The 22,309-nt window shown below is 44.4% G+C and overlaps 2 protein-coding genes across 3 annotated transcripts in view; one reads left to right on the top strand and one right to left on the bottom strand.

The window, feature by feature from the left end:
- Positions 1 to 20,450, top strand: part of PLPP1 (phospholipid phosphatase 1) — a 116,753-nt gene extending 96,303 nt beyond the window's left edge. For both annotated transcript variants that reach the window (XM_053288230.1, XM_053288229.1), the window contains exons 5-6: positions 14,550 to 14,726; positions 15,095 to 20,450. In XM_053288230.1, coding sequence (XP_053144205.1) covers positions 14,550 to 14,726; positions 15,095 to 15,226 — 309 coding nt within the window. In that variant the 3' untranslated portion in view covers positions 15,227 to 20,450. The remainder of the gene's footprint in view (positions 1 to 14,549; positions 14,727 to 15,094) is intronic.
- Positions 15,454 to 22,309, bottom strand: part of MTREX (Mtr4 exosome RNA helicase) — a 75,127-nt gene continuing 68,271 nt past the window's right edge. Inside the window, exons 25-27 of the mRNA XM_053288227.1 lie at positions 22,083 to 22,245; positions 16,150 to 16,254; positions 15,454 to 15,762 (exon numbers count right to left, since the gene is read on the bottom strand). Of these exons, the coding sequence (XP_053144202.1) occupies positions 15,710 to 15,762; positions 16,150 to 16,254; positions 22,083 to 22,245 (321 nt within the window). The 3' untranslated portion in view covers positions 15,454 to 15,709. The remainder of the gene's footprint in view (positions 15,763 to 16,149; positions 16,255 to 22,082; positions 22,246 to 22,309) is intronic.

Here is a 22,309-nt window from a genome sequence, read left to right as displayed (position 1 = left end):
TTATTTTAATGTAAACTGCCCTGAGCCACTTTTTGAAGGGCGGTAGAGAAATCAAATCAATCAGATCAAATAAATATAAATATACTGTATTCACCCAAAAAGAAGAGGACTCTGAGTTTAAGATGACGGCCCCTGCCTTCCTAGGCTTCCTAGAAGCCATTTGCAGCCTAGCCGGCAAGGGGGAAGAGGACGGCAGGGAGTTCTCCTGCCGTCCTCTTTATAATGGGGGCAGATTGCGAAAGAAGGGGGCGGCGGGGGACCTCTGGGAAGCTTCAGGGGGCGGCCGCCAGCCGAGGGGGCAGCTTGAAGGGGCGGCAGGGACTGGGAGCGATCCTGCCGCCCCGATTATGGATAAGAGGACCACCGAGAGGAGATTGAAGCGGGCGGCACCCTGCCGCCGGATTACTAGAAAAAATACGGCAGTTTAATGGAAGGGGTGAGTAAAGCCCCCCCTGTTTTGTGTGGAACCCCCCACCCGAACCAAAACCACCCCGTGCCCGGACCAGTCTGGAGGCCTTTAGAATGGTCTCCGAACCGGTCCGTGCACATGACTAGCTGGGGATGATGGGAGTCTAACATCTCTGGGAGGGCTGGAGTTGTGCAGCCCTGTTCAATTGGAACCAGCCACTCTAACAGCAACAGCAAGAACTTCTTGTCTGCTTTTCTTCTCTGATAGGGAGACCAAAGTGGGCCTATCGTCGGCAGCATCCAAATAAGGTGGAGGTGCTCATTGTAGGAAGCTGTAACCCAGAAGTTGGAATAGATTTGTCTGTTCTGGACATGGTTACACTCACTGGGAAAGAGCAAGTGTGCTGTTTCGGCGTTCTCCTGGATCCAAACCTCTCTCTGATACTGCAGGTTGAGGCAGTGGCCAGCAGTACTTTTTATCAGCTTTGGATAATACTCCAACTGCATCCTTTTCTGGAAGAAAGTGACCTTATAACAGTGGTGTACATGCTGGTGACCTCCAGGCTTGACTGTTGCGGTGTGCTGTATGTTGGGTTGCCTTTGTACATAGTCCGGAAACTACAGTTGATGCAAAATGCAGCAGCCAGGTTGATCTCCGATGTATCCAGAAGAGACGGCATTACTCCTGTTTTTAAAGAACCACACTGACTGCCAATAGGTTTCTGGACAAAATACAAAGTGCTTGTTACTACCTATAAAGCCCTTAATGGTTTCGGCCCAGGATATTTAAGAGAACACCGCCTTTGTCATGAACCCCACCATCGTTGGAAGGCTTTGTCTGTGGTTGTCACTGGCTCATCTGGTGGTGACTCAGCAGTGAGGCTTTTCTGTAGTTGCCCCAAGGAATGTGGAATGCACTCCCTGTCCAAGTTAGAGCTGCACCATCTCTGATGCCTTCAGGTTCAGAAGAGCCTAAAAGCCTGTTCAATCAGGCTTTTAGTTGAATTGTGAATTTGATTTTAATTTTAATGTTCATAGTTGTCTTTAACTAATTGTAAACTGCTATAAGATGCTTGGTTTTGGCAGTATATAAATGTGCTGAATAAATAAATACATTCAGGCTTTAATCAGAGGTTGAATTTGTCAGAATTTGATGATGATGATGATGATGATGATGATGATTTGAAGGGATCCCTCTTTGTAAGTATTCGGCCAGGCAGTAACCTCTTAGTTCCTGCAAGTACAATTTCAGTACGATTGCTAGGAGAAGCCACTGGGAATTCCATGCATGCAAATTTGAGCTCCTTAGGGGAAGAATGTAAGCAGGGCTATTCAGTACTATGCACTTAATTGTGTTTAACTTAAAAAAAAAAAAAAGTCTGCACCACAAGTTGTTTTGTAACCTGTATAAATTATGCAAATTTCTATGTTGATTATTTTGAATAATTCTGCTTTTACTAGTCACAGGAAAAGGCAAGTAACTCTTCAGGGCACTGAAACCCCACCTCATGGAATTCTGGCCATCTGATAGTTGAACTGTCAGGGGGAAATGATTTGGAGTTCTTGCACTGTTGAACTGCTGTTGCCTGCCCCTCCCCTTCTCCTCCTGCACTTACGTCCACATTCTTAGAAAGCAGAAGCAGAGTGAGTGGAGGAGAACCAGTTCTCTTCTGACCCTATGGGAAGTAAGGTGGTTCTGCCGTGTACCTCTGCCCCATATTGCCACATCCACTAAATGGCGATGGTGGCTAAAAGCTGCCCAAGAAGATGCAGAGAGGCCTAAGGTCTTATCCAGAGCTCCCCTCCCTTCCCCTCTCACATTTTTATAGTGAACATTTGCTGAAATGAAAATCAGACCCACTAATAGTTCATTACTATATTGTTCACACCTACTGAATACTGTTCAATGCATGTGCAGACTGTGCATACATGTACAGATCTAAATGCACATACAGTTAGATTCAACATGCATACAGTAGTAAGTACACTTCCTTTCTGTACCCTGTTTCACTTCTAGACTGAATGCCCGTACAGTCGTTCACACAAGAGCATATGTATGTACAGACACCATTAGGCATGTGCAACATGTTGTTTAGTTAGGGCTTGTATGGCTTAGGATATGGCAACCCTGAACTTAATCCAAATGACTGACAGCTTGACTGTGGTTTTGTACTTGTAATGTTGTTCAAACCATGGAGATTCTGACCCTGAGGCCCCTATTTTGCCCCTACTGTGTACAGGAAAAAGCCACTTAGTCTGCTGGTGGGAGATTTTCCCCAAGGCCAACTCAGGTGTGATTCTGCCATCTGTGTTGTACTTTGCTGTATACTCTGGATTTAGATCCTAGAAAGGGGACTCTCAGGTATGCTATTAACCCAAACGCTTGAGAACTTTCAAGGAGACAAACAGCCACCTCTTCCCACACTGCGCAAGCTAGAGCAGATCTGTTTCCCTTGGCTTGCTTACACCTTTTGGGATACTGGTAGAATTAGTATTCTCCTAGACTGAAAAAATGCAAGTACTTGTAGGGGAGGTGTGTGTGTGTGCAGGGGTGTGTGTGTGTGTGCGGGGGAGATTTGGAGCAGGAAAATGGCATGGGTTAAGCATAGCTACTACAACTACTACTTATATATTGCTTTTCAATAAAACTTTGTAATACAGTTTACATAGAGAAAGAACAATGAAGATGGTTCCTTGTCCCAAAAGAGCTCACAACTTAAGAAGAAACTCAGGGGAGATCATGTTGGTTTGGACCCAAAGGGAAATGCAGATCTGTGTGCCTTGCTTTACTGTAGTCGTTGTGTTCAGCTTGACTTTGACTGAAGCTTCCCACAGGCCTAATGAAAGGGAGCAGGGTAGATGGGAGCCGTTGCTGGCTCCCAGCTCTTGCATAAAAGACACTGCTTTAGTCATCATCATCAATTTTATTACAGCCGTTGGCCAGCAAAAAACTGCTTTAGTCACATATGGAATGCTTGAGGGAAAGTGCTTCTGTGTGGGGAAAACCTTGTGAAAACTGCCCATAGATGTTGTGCATGTGTTCCCCCCTTTTTTGCTACATATTCAGGGTGTGTGTGAGTGAGAGAGCAAGCAAGTGTGCAGTTGCTTGCAATACTATATACAAAGTGCTCACATTTTCCTGGATGGTTGTTTCACCCTGTGGCATAAAGTTTCTGGTTGCCCCATAGTGCTTCTAGTCTGTCTCTTCTCATGTCTTCCAGTCTGTTAACAGCACTTTTTTGTTTTCTCCCTTTTCTGCTGGACAAAAGCCTGTGTGGCAATGGAGAGCTGACCTGCTCTGATGGTGTAACCGAAAGCGATCTCCGGGCGGTATTCTCCTCCCTCTCTCTGAGGGCTGTGTGACCTTACAGACACAATGGAAAAGCTTATCCTCCTCAGTCTGCAGAGAAAATGCTACTAGACTACCATGTTCTTGCTGTTAATAATTACAAATGCAAATATGAGGTCACTTTTGATGTAGCTTGTCTTCCTTATTATAGTTCTGAGGGAACACCACGGCAACATCACAAATGTTTCTTTCCACTCAGCCTTGTCAGGGCTGAGGGAAAGGTATGGGCAGATGCCAACTAAGAACACTAGTAAAATGCCTCATCTCATTGATTGTAAGAGACCTCAACCTGTAGATTAAGGTGAGGCTTCTTCTGGTCATAATCCCCTAAAGGTGAGGGAAGGGTTGGGCTTTTTTCCACAGCCCAAGGAGGTCATCCTCCAAAGTATGGGTTGTGGGCTGAGCATGCTCCAATACAGGACCAGCATAGTGTGTGGGAGGTGACTTAGCCCCAGTTCCGGTCCTGTCTTTGCTCCATGAATAGGTCAGTTCTGTTGCTTCTGCAACTTTTCACTCTCTCGAGCTTGGCTGTCTAGCTTTCTACTTTTTCTTTCTCACCTATCTAGTATTGTGTGAGGGTTGGAAAGAAGTTGTTTTTCTCCTCTAAAATTTCTCCACAGAGAAATCTTCTTTAAGTCAAAAGTCCGTCAATCCCTCCAATAGTGGTTTTCACCTGTCATGTTGAAAGGCCTCTGCCTCACGGTCCCAAATCATGTGCTAATAACCACAGATGTCAGCCTATGAGGCTGGCGGGCTCACTGGAACGGCCAGTATGCCCAAGGCATTTGGACACCTCGGGAAACAATGAACGACATCAACTGGTTGGAGCTCCGTGCGATTCGTTTGGCCCTTTTCCACTTTCTCCCTGTGATCCGCCATGCCGATGTCCCCGTGCACACGGGCAATGTGACTGCCAAGTCGCATGTCAGCTGGCAGGGGGGCACCCGGTCCTTAGCCCTCATGGCAGAGGCTGGCAAACGCTTCCTATGGGCAGAGTGGAATCTCACATCCATAGTAATGGAACATCGCCAGGGCACAGCAAATACCCTGGCTGATTGGCTCAGCTGCTGCATGCTAGACTAGGTGGAATGGTCACTTCATCGAGAAGTCTTTCTCCCAGGTGGTGCATTGCTTTGAACAGCCACTGGTGGATCTCTTTGCTTCCTTGCACAATCATCTGCTCCCCGGGTTCTTCTCTTGTTTCCTCTTACCTCGTGCGGAAGCTACAGACGCCTTCTGTACGCTTTCCCCCACCACCACAGTGATTGGCTGACTCATTTGAAAACTTTGTGCTGAAAGGGCAGAACTCATCTTAATAGCCCCATTCTGGCCTCAGAAGCAGTGGTTTTCTGATCTTCTACAACTGTCTGTTGCCCCGCCATGGCACCTGCCTTACCAGTGGGACCTTCTCACTCAAGGTTCCCTCCTGCACCCAAAGCCTCAGTGGCTTCAACTAGCCACCTGGAAATTGAACGCACATTGTTAGCCCAAAAGGGCTATTTAGTCCTGGAAACTATCTTGGTCTCTAGAAGACCCTCTATGAACCGCATTTATGAGACCTCGTGGGCGGCCTTTTCCAGATGGGCGTGCAGGAAACATGTCTCCCTTGTTGGCAGGTGTTCCCGAAGTCCTTTCCTTTCCTCCAATCTGGTCTTGACATGGGTCTCTGGCCCTACACCCTGAAGCACCAAACCTTGGCCCTCTCTTCGATTCTGCGCCTTCACTCTGGCTCTTCCTTACAACTCCATCATCGTCTTCGGAGATTCCTGAAAGGAGCATCCAATTTGGCTCCACCTACTATTCATAGATTCCCTACCTGGAATCTTAACAAAGTCCTCAGTGCCCTCACCAAAGCCCCCTTCGAGCCTCTGTCAGAGGTCGATCTCAGTTTTCTCTCTCTAAAGGTCCTCTTCTTGGTGGCTAAAACTTCTGCCCACAGGGTATCAGAACTGAGAGCCCTGTCTGCGCGGAAGGAATTCTATGTGTTCCAATCTGATGCAGTCATCCTGAACCTAGATCATCCCTTCATCTTTAACATCAATTCTACGTTTCACCGGTCGCAAGACATTGTTCTCTCCTTATGCCCCTCCCAGATCCATCCCAGAGAAAAATTGTGGCACTCGCTGGATGTGAGGCGTGCCCTCCTCATCTACTTACATAGAACTAGGCCTTTCGGTGCTCAGATTCTCTCTTCGTCTCCTTCCAACAGTCATCCCTAGGCACTAAAGTTTCTAAAGCCATGATTGTGTCCTGGATAAAATCTTGTATTTCCTTGGCTTATGAGTTCCTCAATCTCCCAGCTCCTTCTGGTATTACTGCACACTCTCTACCCGAAGTGCGGCTACCTCCACAGCCTTTGCTGCCAGTGCTCCCTTACTTGAAATCTGTAAGGCAGCCACCTGGTCGCCTGTCACACCATTTATCAAGCATTATAAGATTTTTTCCTTTCATTCTTCACAAGTGGCTTAGGGCCGCACTATCCTCCAACAGGTGGTCTGACTTGCATCCTTTCTGGTCCCACCCGTTTTCCATCTCTTAGCCTGGGTATGTCCTATACTTTGGAGGATAACCTCATTTGGCTGTGGAAAAAGAAACATTGAACTTGCCGTGAAGGGGTTCTTTTTAACAGCCAAGGAGGTCATTCGGCCCGCCCTAGGATGCTCATCCACCTTCTTATGCATGTGTTCGTTTCTGTTAAGGGTGTCGTGCCATGCCTGGGTGGAGGCAACTTCTGGGGCTAAAAAGCTTTGTAGGCTTTTAGCAGTTTTTGTCAATTTTGCTTCTTCTGTGGTAGAACTAATCCTTCCTTTGCTTTTCTATGGGAGCACTTCAGTCCCGGAACTGGGGCTGGGTCGCTTCCCACACACTATGCTAGCCACGCCTTCAGTTCTCTTACTGGTCGTGTCTTGGAGCATGCTCAGTCTACAACCCATACTTTGGAAGATGACCTCCTCAGCTGTGAAAAAGAACCCTTCATGATAAGTCCAATGTTTCTTTCTAAGTGAGATTATGGGTTGTGTGTCAGTCATCAAGGAAGGGGGAATTAGCCGCAGGGCTACATAGACTCTGCAGTGGAAATGTTAAACATTTTTGTCAGTCAATTACAAACTAGGGCAGGGGTTGGCTAACTTGGCCTTCCAGCTGTTGTTGAACTACAACTCCCATCATCCCCAGGCACAATTTATTTATACTGATACCCTGCAAGCAAATTTAAGGGGGCTTCATAAACAATGAATTTTCTAGATGGAATTTCTATCCATGCAGTAAACTGTCTCCCCCAAGTGTTCACTCATTTTGGGGTGTATACACACTCTCTCTCTCTTTTTTTTTGCCCCACATGTATACAAGAACTTGCTACTAATTGGAAACATATTGTACGTGAAGTAGCCTTTGGAATGGCATACAAGAGGGGTTAGCTTTTGTTCTTCTTAAAAGCAGTGGGGTTTTAATTTATTGCTTTAAAGGCGGTTGCTCAAACTGCCACAACCTTCCCTCAACACCTGACACCTGCAAATATACACTAATGCATGGACTTAAGTCTATAGAAACAGCAGACTTGAAGACAACTGCATTTAAACATTCTAGTGTTTGCTAGACACTGCACACAATAGTTGGCAGTGGAGTAGTGAGGATGGGATGGAGTTCACTAATAGCAGAGAAAATATGGCTGCTGTGGAGAAGGCAAAAGTAATTCTGGTATTTAAACTGCCCCAGTTCAGCCCAAAACTTATACTACCCCAGTTCTTAGCCAAAACTATGGGTACAGCCCTCTCTCCCTTTCATCCTGATTCCACCAATGATCTTGTTACTGTCTGAAATTCAGTCTAACTAGATTTTCTTTCAGCAAGAAAAGAACAAGACTGGATTTCCGAGCTCCTTCAGGCACACTAAAAAAACTTTGTGCATGCTCAGTAAGGTTTTTTGACGTCTTAGTCCATGGAGGGCCTTGAATGCTATATCAAACCTGTTACACTCATTTTGGATTCGAAGGTAGTTTGGTGCTTAGCTTGGCAGAGGATGCTGGGAGTGGGGGAGATGGCTGTTTTGAGAAGCACAAGTCTCTTTTGGGTACACTGAAATTTGGAGTGTGGCCCATGTATTACCCTAAAAAAAAAAAAACCCACCCTAGTAAAGACCATCTATTTTGGGGCTTCTAACAAAACAAGCAGTTTCTAAGAACATTCCTGATTTCATTTTTCTTTTGCCAGTTAAATACTATGGGTTTATTTACTAGCTTGAGTAAACTGTATTTTAGTTTGTTTGTCTTGGTTTAAACATTCAGCAGTTATATTGTTTTCTGTGTTAATATTATGTTGACACAAGACCATGATTAACTAGGTCTTGGCTAGGCTAATGTTTGGAATAAATGTAACATTAACAGTTTATTTGCATTCAACATGTTTGAATGAAATACTGATCTAGAAGGTGAATTGCTTAATAATGTGGTACACTAGAACTAGATTCTGGTCTCCTCTTTATGTCTTGGGCTAGGGCACTATTAGACCTTGGAGGTGGTGGATAATATTCAGATTACTTAGTCATGACTAAGCACCCTTGAAATGAATGAAGCAAGTTAGTCATTACTCACTTTCTCTGGAGGTTGCCTGGTGGTTCTGTTTTGTGTTGTTTTTAAGAGTGGGAGACATCTCTTCACTGTTGTAAGTATAGCTTCATAAAATTTTACAGCAAGCCTCCCACCTAGAAGTAAATGAAAAAATGCTGGCAGTGCATGCATAAGTAGATCAAAGGAAACGAGAAAAGGGAATCCTTGCGTGGCGGCGGTGATTAAGTAAACCTTTTCCCGACATGATTCCTCACTACTGACAGTCAGTTGGGCATATAGCTGCTTGCTATGACAGGCTAAAAATCCTCAGTTGGCAATGAGCCATCTTAACTGTGTGCCTCTTGGCAGAATCTAAATAAAACCCATTTGCCCAACAAGCATGGATTGAGGGGTGTGTGTGTTTGAGAGAGAGATATTATTTATATATGGAGAGAAAATGCATGTACACACAGAGAGACACACACAGCTCCTTCTACTTTTTGTAGTATGGGACTTCTGAGAATACATCTACTCTAAGAATTCTTTGGAGTTACTTATTTAGGATTCCTATCAAGATCAAACTGGGTAAGATGCTAGAAAAATAAAAGTGCCCTAGTAGGAGGGGAAAGGGCAGTGTTTCTTTTTAAAACTCTTACCATTGCCCATAGTTGCTGTACATCATATGTTGTGGTTTCTCTAGCAGTCACAAAGAAACAGCTTCCAGAGGGGTGGTAGTTTTAGGTGGCTGTAGCAAAAACACTAGTTCACAAAAGATTCTGCCATAATAAATGTTTGTCTATTCTCAAGATTCTTGCAGCACCGTAGACTGAGGCAGCACCCTGTGTTCTAATATAACATTATGTGCATTGTTAGCATAGCCTTTCTGGGATGACAAACTTTGCTCTAAGACAGTACTGCATATCTTTAACAAAAGAATATCTGAGAAAAATGCAAAAAAAATTTTCATGGCTACAAATACTCGCTTTCTGCTACTCCTTTTTTGGTCAGATCCACTAAAAAGCATTTCTTAAAAGATTGTTTTATGGAGCCGTGGTCTATAAGAACTCTTGTTGTGTCAGACATTAAGTGCCTTTACAATAGCAAATCATTCTCTACCTTGAAAAGAACTTGTCTGTGGCTTCTTCTGAAGGGGTTCATGTTGAAGAAGAGCATTAGACCAGTGAGTGGGAGGAATGCTTTGCTCAGGATGTATGTGGCAAAGAGACTGTATTTTCATTATGAGTGAAAGCTTAACCACATTCCATAAACACATCTAGGAAGGAGCTGTGGGGGTGTTTTAGTGAATTCAAAGTACGATTGAAAGGGGACCACCAAAGTTAAAAGCATGTGATTGCTAAAGTAAATGACAACTTTCGGAACAGAGCAATAACGATGCTGGACAAATTTAACACCCGTGTCACTTATGAATTAACATGATGGTCTGCCATGCTTCATGTCTGAAGTGCCTTGGCATAAGTATCCCTGTAGCAGGCAGGTCTCTCTCCCTCAGGGGCGTATCTATGGGGGGGCAGGGGGGCACGTGCCCCGGGCGCCACTTGAAGGGGAGGCGCAATTTCTTAAAATTAAATAATTTTTTAAAATGGCCACCAAAAACAAAATGGCCACTGGGCATGCTCAAATGGCCTCTGTGAGGCCCTAGGGCATGCCACGCCTCGCAGAGGCCATTTGAGCATGCACAGTGGCCATTTTGTTTTTGGTGGCCATTTTTAAAAAAAAAATTTTTTAATGACCATCGCACATGCTCAAATGGTGCCTGTGAGGCCCTAGAGGCCAGTGGGAGGAGGGCTACAGGTTTTTTTTTTTTAATTAATATAATATGTCACTATACACATATTCAGATTGGCACTATGTACAGAGAATAAGGGCTTGTGAATACTGAGCTGAAGTTTATGAGCTAAGATTGTATCCATTTGCTCTTACTTTGCTTCTTGTGATAAGTGAGTTAAATGTGATGTCTTAATAATATGGCTATTAATGGTCAGTTTGTCTTTGAATCAATGTGAAATCCTTAGTATTAAGGCCTACTGGGAGTTTCTTGCTCTTTCTCTCATTTTTACTGTCTTTCTGAAATACTAGAATATATTCCAAGCAGTGACACAGTTTACTCTGCATATCATTTAATTATTTTCAGATTATCTGGGAAAAGTCAAATTCTCCATTTATTTTTAAAACTTTTGTAATCGTGATGCTAAAATGCATAGCAGAGAATTAGACAGGCACTTCTTTTAGTTTTTCCAAGTACAACTCTGCATAATATTTGGGGATTTCATGAGCCCCAGTATACTGAAATTTGTCATTTTTCAGCATTTTAACCTGAGCTATCCAAACAAATTAATGATAGCCCCACAATTTGGATAGTTTTAAAAAATAAATCTGAAGTGGTAGATAGGAGCTTGACCACATGTCTGATACTGGTAATTTTTGTAAATTTTTAAAATAAAAGTTTTCTGAAACATGTGTGTCAGTCAGATGTATGTTGGGGGGGCGGCGGGGGGGGCGCAATTTCAGTGCTTGCCCTGGGCGCCGTTTTCCCTAGTTACGCCACTGCTCTCCCTCCATTCTTAGCTAGTAGTGTGTCCGAACCGGTCCGGCGGCCATTCCAAAGAATGGCCGAACTGTCGGACCGGTCCGGCCCTGCCTGGTCCGGGTCCGGGTGGGGGGTATGCCTTTAAGGGCGGGAGGGCTTGCTTAGCCCTCCCGCCTCCTTGCCCCCGCCAGCGCCCGTATTTTCCAGTATAGGGGCGCTGGAAACCAGCCGCCCCCCCGCGGCGGCGGCGGTGGCAGCGAAAGAACTCCCAATTGTACTGCCAGCCCTCCCGCCCTCCCTCCCAGCTAGCTGCCCGCCCGCTCACCCGATAGGAAACGAGAGGAGCTCCGGCACAGAGCTCCTCTCGTTTGGAAGGCCTCCGGCATAATGGTGTTTTGCGTGCTGGCATCCTGCCTTTGAGGCCGGAGGTGGCCTATAGCCCTCCAATTAGTAGCTGTTGATAGACCTCTCCTCCATGAAGTTATCCAAACCCTCCTTAAAGCCATCCAGGTTGTTGGCTGGTGAGTTGATTGTGTTGTGTACTTCAGTTTCTTGGTCCTAGATGTCCTGGCAATCAATTTCATGGGATGACCCCTGGTTCTAGTGTTATGGGAGAGGGAGAAGAATTTCTCTCTCTCCACTTTCTCCAAACCATGCATGACCTCTATCATGTCTCCCTGCAGTTGTCTTTTTTCTAAACTAAAAAGCCCCAGGTGTTGTAGTCTTGCCTCATAAGAAAGGTGCTCTAGGCCCCTGATCATCTTGGTTGCCCTCCTCTGCACCTTTTCCAGCTCTATAATGTCCTAGGTCTGCCATTTGTAGTAAATTTGGACTCGATATTAGTATCAGTGGCAGTTCTTTTCAGTTTGGCCATGTCAGATTATTTGTGTGTCAAAGGGTAATAGCTGAGAAACCCTCAGCGTGGAGACATTAGTTTCATACAATTTAGGAAGAGAGCTGCTAAAAGGGACGGGGCAGGTGCCACTACTGCTGCTAGCAGTCTGGTGGCTGTTGTTTACACTCCTTTAGAGGGTGGAGGGAAGAGATGGGAGTCAGACAACAGCTCAAGCTGTTAAGCTAAAATTCAGATTAGAAGGCAGCTGAGGTGCAAAGGACCACTGACAGGCATGTCAAACCAAAGGAGGCACGTGCACTGTAGCAGCAGCAGTTTTCAAAGGGCTCTGTGTAATTCGAAAGGTCACTGCTCTCGGTTACTACAAATCTGATCCAGCAAAAGGGGCAATTATTTGGATCCTCTTCATTTAAGAGCAACACAGCTCTTGGTTGTAAAACAAACATAGCTGAACATTTACCTCCTACGTGTCATTGGAGCCTAGCTCCACATCTTAAACAGCTGTGGTAAAGTAGCTACTTTCTTAATGTGGAAAATAAAATCCAAGAATAAACATTAAACCTGAGTTTCCTGTCTTGCCAAGTCAGTTGTGCAGAGTCCTGCTTTGTGAAAACATTCTGCTTCAGGGAGGTTCAGACCCAGCCTTTTGACAGGTCAGCAAGTGGCATAAAACCCTCCCATCTCCATTTCTGTCCTGGCACTCAGACCCCCTTTGCCTGTGCACCACAATCTTCTAAGGGACTATCTTAATGTTCCACCTCCTCACTCATGACCGCATATACCACCTTCCCTCCCACGTGTGTAATGTTTCTTGCCAACTGTAGCCGTTGCTTATATGTGGAAAACAGTATTAGCAAAGGAATGTATTTTTTTTTCAATGCCTTCAGTGAAATTCCTAAGCTGGAAAGAAGGAAGTATGCCAGCCCTGTATTGCCAGCCTGCTCTCCTCAGACCACCAGCATGACTCCTGGCTCACATTCTCACTGGGAATAAATGATTTACGTTGGTGTATGCACTAGTCACAAATAGGCCTTGAGAAAACACTGCATTTGGCTCAAAGTGTACTGTGTAACCTTACTGTGTTGCAATGCAATTCAAGAGCAGAGGCAAACTTAGCTTTGTTGTTGAAACTGAGCATATGTGAGCACCTTTCAAAACATGCCCACAGAGTACCTTAGAAGCTTTGGTCAAACTTTAACATACCTGGAATATAGCTTCAGACTCTTAGAAATCTAGACTGAAGAAGCTTCATAAAGTTGCTCCATTTTTAAATTGCAGAACAAAAGAACTAGATACCAGTCCTAGGATGTAAGAACTACTTTGAAAACCCAGTTAAGCATTCCCCAAATATTTAACTTTGGAAAGTAGCATCTTCTGCCTCCATGGTGTGTCCTTGGTGCCAATTTGCACAAACTTCTAGTAAGTTCTAGGAGGTAGGGCTTTTGAAGTCATCTATGGAAGTGCTAAGCTAACCACAACTTGTATCTCATCAAGCTCTGTTGACAGAGGTTCTGGTTCTAGGAAGGATTATTAGGAATTCAGTTCCATCTAGCTGTAAATACTAAGTTAAAGCAAAGATATTTATATTTCTGTTTTAATTGTTATTGGTTTTAATGGTTTCTGTTTTTAATTGTAAACCGCCCTGAGCCATTTTGGAAGGGCAGTATAAAAATCAAATAAATAAATCTTAGTCATAGCCACTGGTAGAAAGAATGGCTTTAAAGACTGTAGCTGCTAATTAAGGTGACTTAGCCCCACCCACCATGTACTGTGACACATGCAGCTCACCTCTAAAGGTAGACAACTGAATCTACACAAAAAGCCTTCAGTCCAATTTCCCCCCTCAAGGCTGGATCTCTCTGGTCCTGGCTGATAGATTTCAGTCATCTTGGATGCAAGCTGTCCAGAATAAAAATTTCAGCCCTGGGGCTCTCTCAGGATTACCTTTCCCTCTTAAGTTATGACTAGGCTGTACAGGTGTAGAAACAAAGAATTCTGGACATAGAATATCAGAATGACCTATTTCTGACTATATCAGGAGGAGACCTTCCTTTGGGAGGTTCGTCTTCTTATTTACAAACCGTAATTGACCCACGCCATCAAAGGGCTTTTTTCAGGGTAAGACATGATGTACTGCTCTCTGCAGTGCTTTCTGGGAGATTTTTGAAGGTCCCAAGGAGTGACAGACTTTGTCCTTGTGGTCTAAGGGATGTTGAAAATGTACATGTTCTGTTGCATTGCTTATTCTATAGGGACATACGACAGACTTTATTAACTCCAATTGTATTATCTTTACCTGGTCGTTCAGAAGAATTCTATGTTGCTTTTTTGCTTGCAGATAAAATTCCTTCTATTACGTATAAGGTTCTGCTCTAAGTTCTACTAGGACTCGACAGCAACTCACTTCCTGTCCTGTCTTCTAGATTCTTGGCTCGGTTAGGATGTTGGATAACAGCTATCTTTATATGCAAATAGGATTTGCTCTCCTTCTGATTGTTATTTTATGTATTCTTTTTATTCGTACTTTTCTGTAAAGTTTTAAATTGTATTGCTGATCTTTGATCGTTGATAGTAATAAACTAAACTAAACTCGTCCATTTTACAAGCCCAGTCGAAAGTACATCCATAAGACTAAGCCGTGACAAAGCACTGTTATGATCCAGTTTCATTAGAATTAAGTTGCCTCTACATTCATACCTACTGAATTGCTAGAGCTGCAATAATTCTGCAATGTCAGGCAATTGGAAGTAGGTAGTCATAACTACATAATTAACTTGGGTGTGTGTTATAAAAAGAATCTTAGGCAGGCCTACTGTACTCCTAATAAATGCATATTCTCTGGTTTTAGCTTTATCTTCAGGCCAGAATGAAAGGTGACTGGGCAAGACTTCTGCGTCCCACAGCACAGTTTGGTCTCATTGCAGCATCCATCTACGTAGGCCTTTCTCGTGTTTCTGATTACAAGCATCACTGGAGCGATGTATTGACTGGACTTCTCCAGGGAGCATTAGTGGCTATACTCATTGTAAGTCCATACAAAATTACTCATTTCAGTTCTACTTTGTGACAAAATGGCTTTGCCTTCTCAGAAGGGAATGTCCTATTGCTCAGCCTGCTTCAGTGTGACTAGCTTCTATGGGATGGTGGGGAGACGAGGTGGTAAATCTGACATTTGTTGGACAGCTGAAAACCAAGATGGCCCCTTAACTTGTTTGCAGTTGCCTCCGATCTCAAAACGTCCTTCCTGCTCCAAGTGTGTGTGTGCGGGGGAGGGGGGGTCGTCAGGGTCCATGCAAGGTACCACCACTGCTTTTCTAGTTGGGAGCGAGGGTTTGTATTCTCCCCTTGCCCTTCTAGCAAGACTCCCTAATGCTTTCCAATCTGTTCATCTAGGCTGTATACGTCTCGGATTTCTTCAAAGTGAGGGGTCACACATTTAAACAGAAGGAGGAGGAAGATTCGCACACAACTTTACACGAGACTCCTACCAATGGAAATCACTACGGCAGTAACCACCAGCCATGATCGATTTCAAGAGCTACTACCCTGTGGAATCTCCTGCTCTAAGGAAAAAAAAATCACAATTCTTTCTGGCCTATGTACAAAGTTATATAAGTTAAATGCCTTTTGAAGGGACTGCTGCTGCTATTCTTATTGGATGCTCACTTTACATGTGTATATAGTAACACGTACATATCTAAAATCTTCAAATCTCTATTGGTTCAAGCTTTTGCTTTTAAAGAAACACAGTATTCTGGCAATTTTTTTTTAATTAAAATAATGTGGTAACACTTATGTACAAAGAGCAATGGTGTGTATATGATATCCTTTGCTAGCATGAGGCTTCCGATGAAATACATACTACACGTTAAGAACATTAAGCATCTGTCTTGCTTGGGAGGGAGGCAGAATGGCAGCCTTTGCACTTAAAACCTCTTATCAGTGGACGTTTGACTGGAGCCTCTGTTACAGAGTAGATGCCGCCCCACTTCGTTTCAGGAACAGTCGTTATAGGTAAAGGCTTGCGGCAAACACAATGTCTCTCTTGATTTTAGTAATGCCTGTTAAGGAAGGTGGGGGAGAAGGTTAGGTCAAATGCAAGTGTACTACCCAGATACTTAATGCCACGGCTAGTGAGATATGCATTAATGTACAAGTTTTTAAGGCTGAAAATCAGGTCTTTAGGCCACTTGTATTATGTTCTGTCTTCCCAGTTCACATCTCAAAAACTTGTGCACCTATTTTGATGGGGCTGTCAAGGCCTTAAGAGCCTTCCAGTTATCTACTACACCAAAGAGAATGAATTGAACAGCAGCAGATAAAGTGCATGGAGCCTACATTCAGTTCAAAAGGAACCCTCTGGCTTGTGTTTAAGCCATTTTAAACTGCTTGTAAACAGACTCTACATTTTAAGGCTTATGTATTTATAAGATACTGTACATACAAACCTTCTGCAAATTTGTTTTCCAGTTCTGTGTTTCCAATGGCCTTTGCTGCTTGGCACATCTGGCGAAGCAATTCTTCAAGCCGTCTCATACAGCGAATTATGCTCCCTGTATGGAGAAGGAAAAAAGGCTATGCAGTACAGTGGTTGTTTCCCAATAAGTTATCAGATCTTCAGCACAAAATAATTGTACATCTACATCTGTAATACAGCTATCCTATAGTTTTGCTCCAAGGAAACATTCCTGTTGTACTACACTGAATCCCAAACTACCCCTGATTTATAGCATCATATTTACTATTCCCCATTAAGGTGCATTCTCAGTACCACTTCTTGCAGCCTTCCTTTCAGCTTTGCAGTTGGCCCCACCTTCTTAGGTGTACCCATCTTGGCCAAGAGGGAAGAGCTGCTTCCACTTGTCTTTGAGCAGATGTTGCTTGCCTTAAATGAGCAGGCATGTGGTTTATTCCAACCATGCACTGATGCGTTAGGAGGCTGGAAAAGCCTCAACAAGAACTGGTTGCTTAGTGGGTGGAGTTTTCCCCCAACGCAGCCCAGTACACATGCAGCTATTTGAGAGAAAGATTATCTGGTTAATAATCACTGGAAGCCTTAGCTTCTCTCTCTTGTTCTTGCTCAGAGTTCTGTTTTTAGTTCTCAAGAGATCCCCCACTCCCTATTTTGTGTCTCCAGAAAGTTAATAAGGGAGAATTAAACATGTAGGCATAGTTGATCCTATATGAGGCAGGGAGCCAAGGGCCATGCTTCTTCCTCACCTCACTTTTGGAGTGTACACAAAGAGAAAGGTATGTCTTTGCCTCAAACATTATGGGGTACAAGCAAAATCTGTAACAGGTGGAGTGACCTAGAGATTTGTAGGTCAAGAGTAGTACTGTAGTTATAGGTTTTTCCTTCCCGTTCATAACTTAGACGAAATGAGAACAGTGATGCAATGCTTTTCTACTCCAAGTAAGAGATTAAACCTGATCATTTGATTCCGGATCCAGCAACTCTAGTTAAAAGCCACCTGGAGTCAATTACCAAAAAGACACAAGTCTGAGCCAAAAGAAGCTGGGATAGATCCTACAAGAGCAGACCATGCTGTACTCCGAGCAAGCAATTGTTATACCAGCTTCTGCTTATAAGGCTTTACGAAAATGCAATCAAGTACAAGCTAACACCCCCAGAAGCTTCCTTGTTGGGTTATAATAAGCATGTGTCTATTTGAAACAGGGCAAATGCATCTCCTCTGCCTACAAATTTGGTCAGTCTTTGCTAAACAAACACATTTCTAAAGCACGTCTCTCCAGTTTACCTTAGAAATAAGCATATACTGAAATCTCACTTATACTTTTATACAACAAAGAGAAAAGTGCCTTTTCTATCAGTGTTTGGAGATAGCAGCCTTTTCCTAAAAGGCTGCTTATCTGCCATAGGAAAAATAAGGATGTGCCATTTACAGAGTAAGCAAAAAATGGGCGTGATGGTGGTTTGGGGTTATGCTATCATGGTCAGTGCCTTGTCTGTGTTCTACATAATTTCTATTTAGCAATGGAAATTGCTATTGTGGGCAGCTTAGAGACCTTAATTATCCCACCCTGCCTGATGCCCAACATCAAGAAACTTGGCTTATAATGCAGTGCTGGCCTCCCAACTAAGCAGCAGAGACCTCACATCTGGCACGGCCTTCTACTACCTACTTGGCATGGGGAAGAAGGGAGGGGGACGTCTTGATACAGCAGGAGCAGGCAACCTTTGGCACTCCCAACAAATTGAGCTGGGGCTGATGGGAGTTGTAGTTCAAACAGCTCCAGTGCCAAAAGTTGCTAATCCCTGTGATATAGTATTTGTAACTGCAACCATCCACAGAACTGAATGCCTGCTTCACTGCAACCAATAAACTGTGTATCTGACAAAAATGAGATCAAGCCTTTTTTTCTTATCCATCCCAAATCTTTTCTGCTATTCTTCAGTACATGAAAATTGTGAACACTAGTTTTAATTTTGGTCAAAACGACAATTTCTCTGCTTGATAATGTGATGCTCAAAGAAGTGGTAAAAAGACAATAGTATGAATGGCACATGTCCATGGCTTGAGTCCCTAGGAGAGGGGTCCACTACAGTCCATCACACCTGGTGAGCTTCCCCCACTGAGCCCTGGCAACCTGAGTCCACAGGTGATGGAGGGAACAAAGGCTGGTGTGCCATTACGGGGGCCAAGCACAGGGCTTTGTCCCAGAGCTCCCTGCAACCTGGCACCCAAAGATTTGAAAAACCACATCAGTTTCATTTTTGCCCTCTGCTTGCTAAATTAATGTTAGAGTCCCAAAGAGTATCCAGCAAGAAGGAACTGCAAAGCTATGTTGCAACAAACATGTCCTCAAAGCACTTTCATAGAAAAAATAATGAGAAAAAGATTGTACCCTGACCCAGGATTGCTCACAATTGGAAAAGAAACACGAGAGATACCAACCAGCAACAGCCACACTAGAGCAATGCTATGCTTGACTGAATAGAAGCAGTTGTTATCGCCCTGCTAAATCTAGAATAAGCCACCACTTTGAAAGGTGCCCCTTTGCAACAAACTATTAGCCACAACTATAAGTAGGAAGGGTCCATGACATTTTGAGGTGGATGCAGGGGCTATGAAGAGGGCAGAACTGCTGAAGGTTTGCAAAAGTATTGGGGAGGGGGAGCAAAACATAGCAGGGAAAGGGGGGCAGCTAACCTTTGCTGGGCAGCTCACCCCTTTGGGCACTATTTTCATAAACACGGAGTAGGAGAGAGTATAAAAAGCAGTATATCCCTTCTGGTGCACTTAACAGATGGATGCATCATTTGTTGCTATCCTGATGGAGCCACTCTGGGAAGGGCAGAAGGTTGCAAGTTCCCTCCCTGGCTTCTCCAAGATAGGGCTGAGAGAGACTCCTGCTTGCAACCTTGGAGAAGCTTCTGCCAGTCTGTGTAGACAATACTGAGTGAGGTAGACCAATGGTCTGACTCAGTATATGGCAGCTGCCTATGTCCTTACTGTCTCTGATAGGACAACATTCTACAATTTCCAATGCTGGCATATCTAACCACACATACACAGACGGTCAAAAGGTAGTACAGAAGAAAAAGGCCTGCTCTAGTAAGAATCAACTAGCACATGCTTACCTAAACTCTAAAAATACACTTTCGTGAAAATGTTCACCACTATATATATATATATATGTTCCAGACAAGCATAAAGCAACCAAGCCATTTTGCACAATACTTCAGGCTTTTGATAATAGAGTCCATTAAAGTTAAACAATTTGGTGACCAGCTGCAGGGTGAAACATAGCTAACTTCAGACAGTTTTTTACATTTCTGAAACAAATTATAACTGAAGTCCAATTAAACTGTATTCTCAATAGCATCTCATTCTATGAAATTTTTAGACTGCTCCTAACGTCCGTCTCTGGGCAGTTTGCCACCTTCAAAGTTCTTGATAAAAATCTTGTTGCGCTCCTTCCAATAGTCCAGGAAGGCAGGCCAGTATTAACACACATACACACACTCGCTCTTACCATATTTCTCACAACAGTCCTGGAAAGTAGACCAGTGTTATTACCACACACCCTCCCTCCCTCCCTCCCTCCCTCTTTAAACTTGCTATACTCCTCACAACAGCCTTGGAAGGCAGCACCCACACTTGTTCTGTCACCCTGTAGCAAACAGCTCTCCCCTCCCCTAAAGAGTGAACCAGAAGTGAACTCTGTCTTGATTGACAGGCAGTGACCTCTAGGAATCAGCCACTCAGCACACGGTGGGTGGGACCTAGAGGGCCATGTGGCAGGAAGAGAAGGGTTTTTTTGTTCTCAGATGGAGGACAAGCAAATGGCTACAACCCTGGGAGGTTAGGGCTGCAGGGGCCTGAAGTCTCTAACATGGATTTGGTGAGTTCAGGAAGGAAGGCAGGGCTTTGGCTTCGGGGAAGGGTTTAGCCAGGGAACAGTTTGTTGGCTCGCGTTAAGAGTTCTTACTTTCCTTTGGTGTGCTTTGCAAATCCTTACAACTGGTCTATTGTGTTTTACCTGTAATGTAACAAGCTAAGAAATGCTGAGCCAGTGCCCATCTTTCCATCCAGGGCACTGCAAAGTCTCTGTAACCTTTAAAGGTGCTTTTAAGGGTTCCTATATCCCTGTTCGTTGCAGCTGGGTGCTTTTTGAAGTATTCTTGCAACTACGGAGTGTTCCTTTTAAATGTAACTAAAAGCTGAGAAAGCTTCAGACGGAAGCAGTCTGTAGTATTTTAAATAAAGTATATTTCCCTTTGTTTTTCCTTTGCAATTTTAACTAGCCTCTTTGAGTGGATTTTTAATTTGGGAAAGCAGGGCTAGAAAGAAGTTTTTGTCTCTGGTGCAACACAGGTCTCAGTCTGATTGTTCAGCAACTCTACCAAGTTTTCTCATCACGCATAGGCTTGCACGTGGAGGTTTTTGTGTACTTTTCCAATAGTAAAGAGGAGGAGAGTTCCCTGGAATTTTGCCCACACCAGCGGGGGGATTAAACACTGTTAAAAAGTGGGTGTGGTGGCAGAGATTAGACTACTGAGGAAACAGTTTAAGTTTAAAGGAACAGCCTTTGTGGGTGAAAGCAAGAGAGAGGATGGTTCAGCATTTTTCTTCCCCTCATGGGGGCTTGCTTTGAGACAAAGGGTGGGTTAAATCCGCTACACACACAAACACACCCTTTCACTCGCTCTTCCCCTCTGCTCCTGACTTGGTGCCCTTCTTACAACAGCCTTTAATAATAGGCCAGAATTACACACACTTTTACATGCATGTATGTAAAGTAGGATAAAGCTGAGAAGTCACTTAACAACAGGCTTGTCAGGAGGCTCAGGGTCATGGAAGGATCCAGCCACTAAGTACATATGCATTACAAAAAAAGGCAGATGAGTGAGAGGAAATGTTCAAAGACAGTTTGGTATCTGCTAACTCTGCTGCCAGTCATCTTTTTGTAGTGAGTTTGTGTGCGCGTTAGGGATGTGCACGGATTGGTTCAAAGAACCAGTGGTTAGAAGGCGGCAGGGGTCACCCTTTGAGACCGGGGGGAGGGTGCACTTACCCCTCCTGCCACTTTCCCCCCGCCGGCGTCTGTTTTTACAACAGCCCATCGGGGGGCAGCATACCTCCCTGCCGCCCTCATCTTCCAGATATAACTGGAAGATATGCTGGCGCGTGCAGGCATGTCAGCAACTTCTGGTCACATCTGGAAGACGAGGGCAACGGGCAGCAGGGAGGTACACTGCTGCCCTGATGGGCTGTTGAAAAAAATGATGCTGGCGGGAGGGGAAAGCGGCAGATGGAGTAAGTGCACCCTCCCCCGCTTTTAAAGAGAGACCCCTGCCGCCTCTGAACCTCCCCACAGCAGTTCCGTGCACATCCCGTGTGTGTGTGTATGGGGGGGGAGAGAACGGAGAGGGACACCCCACCTGGCTGCATTGACTTGCCCTGCCCAGCCAACAGCACTGAGACACGGGGTGGCAAAGGGAATCGCAAGGCAGAGGTGGAGAGGAAGGGTGAAGAGCCAGAGGGGAGGGGGCGATTGCTGGGCAACAGGGAGGTGGAACTGTCAGCCGTACCCAGAGCCTTTCCTCAAAAAGCCAGATGGGGACACAAGTGGAGAGGCTCAAATGGGAAGTGGGGCCGGTCCCCCCCGCCAGGCCAGGAGAGCAACAGCAGGAGAGAGGGCATGCACATATCTCTTGCCTGTGGGCTCCCCAGAGGCATCTGGTGGGCCACTGTGTGAAACAGGATCCCGGCCTAGATGGGCCTAGATGATGGACTAGAATGATGATCCAGCAGGGCTGTTCTTATGAAGTGACAAATCATCCAAATTGGATTCAGCAGAACTACTCTCCCATCCTATAAATCAGAAGCATCACAAGCAAAACAAACATGCATACCTTCAAAGACATCTGTCATTTTGCATATGTGAGCAAATGTAGCACCATTGGCCCACGTGTACACCACATCCATCAAGTTTGGCCTAAAGGAATTGAGGTAATTTTCTTCATCAATTTCCAATTTAGCTTCTGCTGATACTTTAGCAATTCTTTTTGCACATTCCTTTAAAAAAAGAATAGCTTTTTAAAAAACACACACACCACAGAAAATTACCTTCCTGCAGCAT

Source organism: Hemicordylus capensis, chromosome 2 (assembly GCF_027244095.1).
Source record: "Hemicordylus capensis ecotype Gifberg chromosome 2, rHemCap1.1.pri, whole genome shotgun sequence".
Taxonomy (NCBI): domain Eukaryota; kingdom Metazoa; phylum Chordata; class Lepidosauria; order Squamata; family Cordylidae; genus Hemicordylus; species Hemicordylus capensis.
This window is presented reverse-complemented; position numbering and strand designations above follow the sequence as displayed.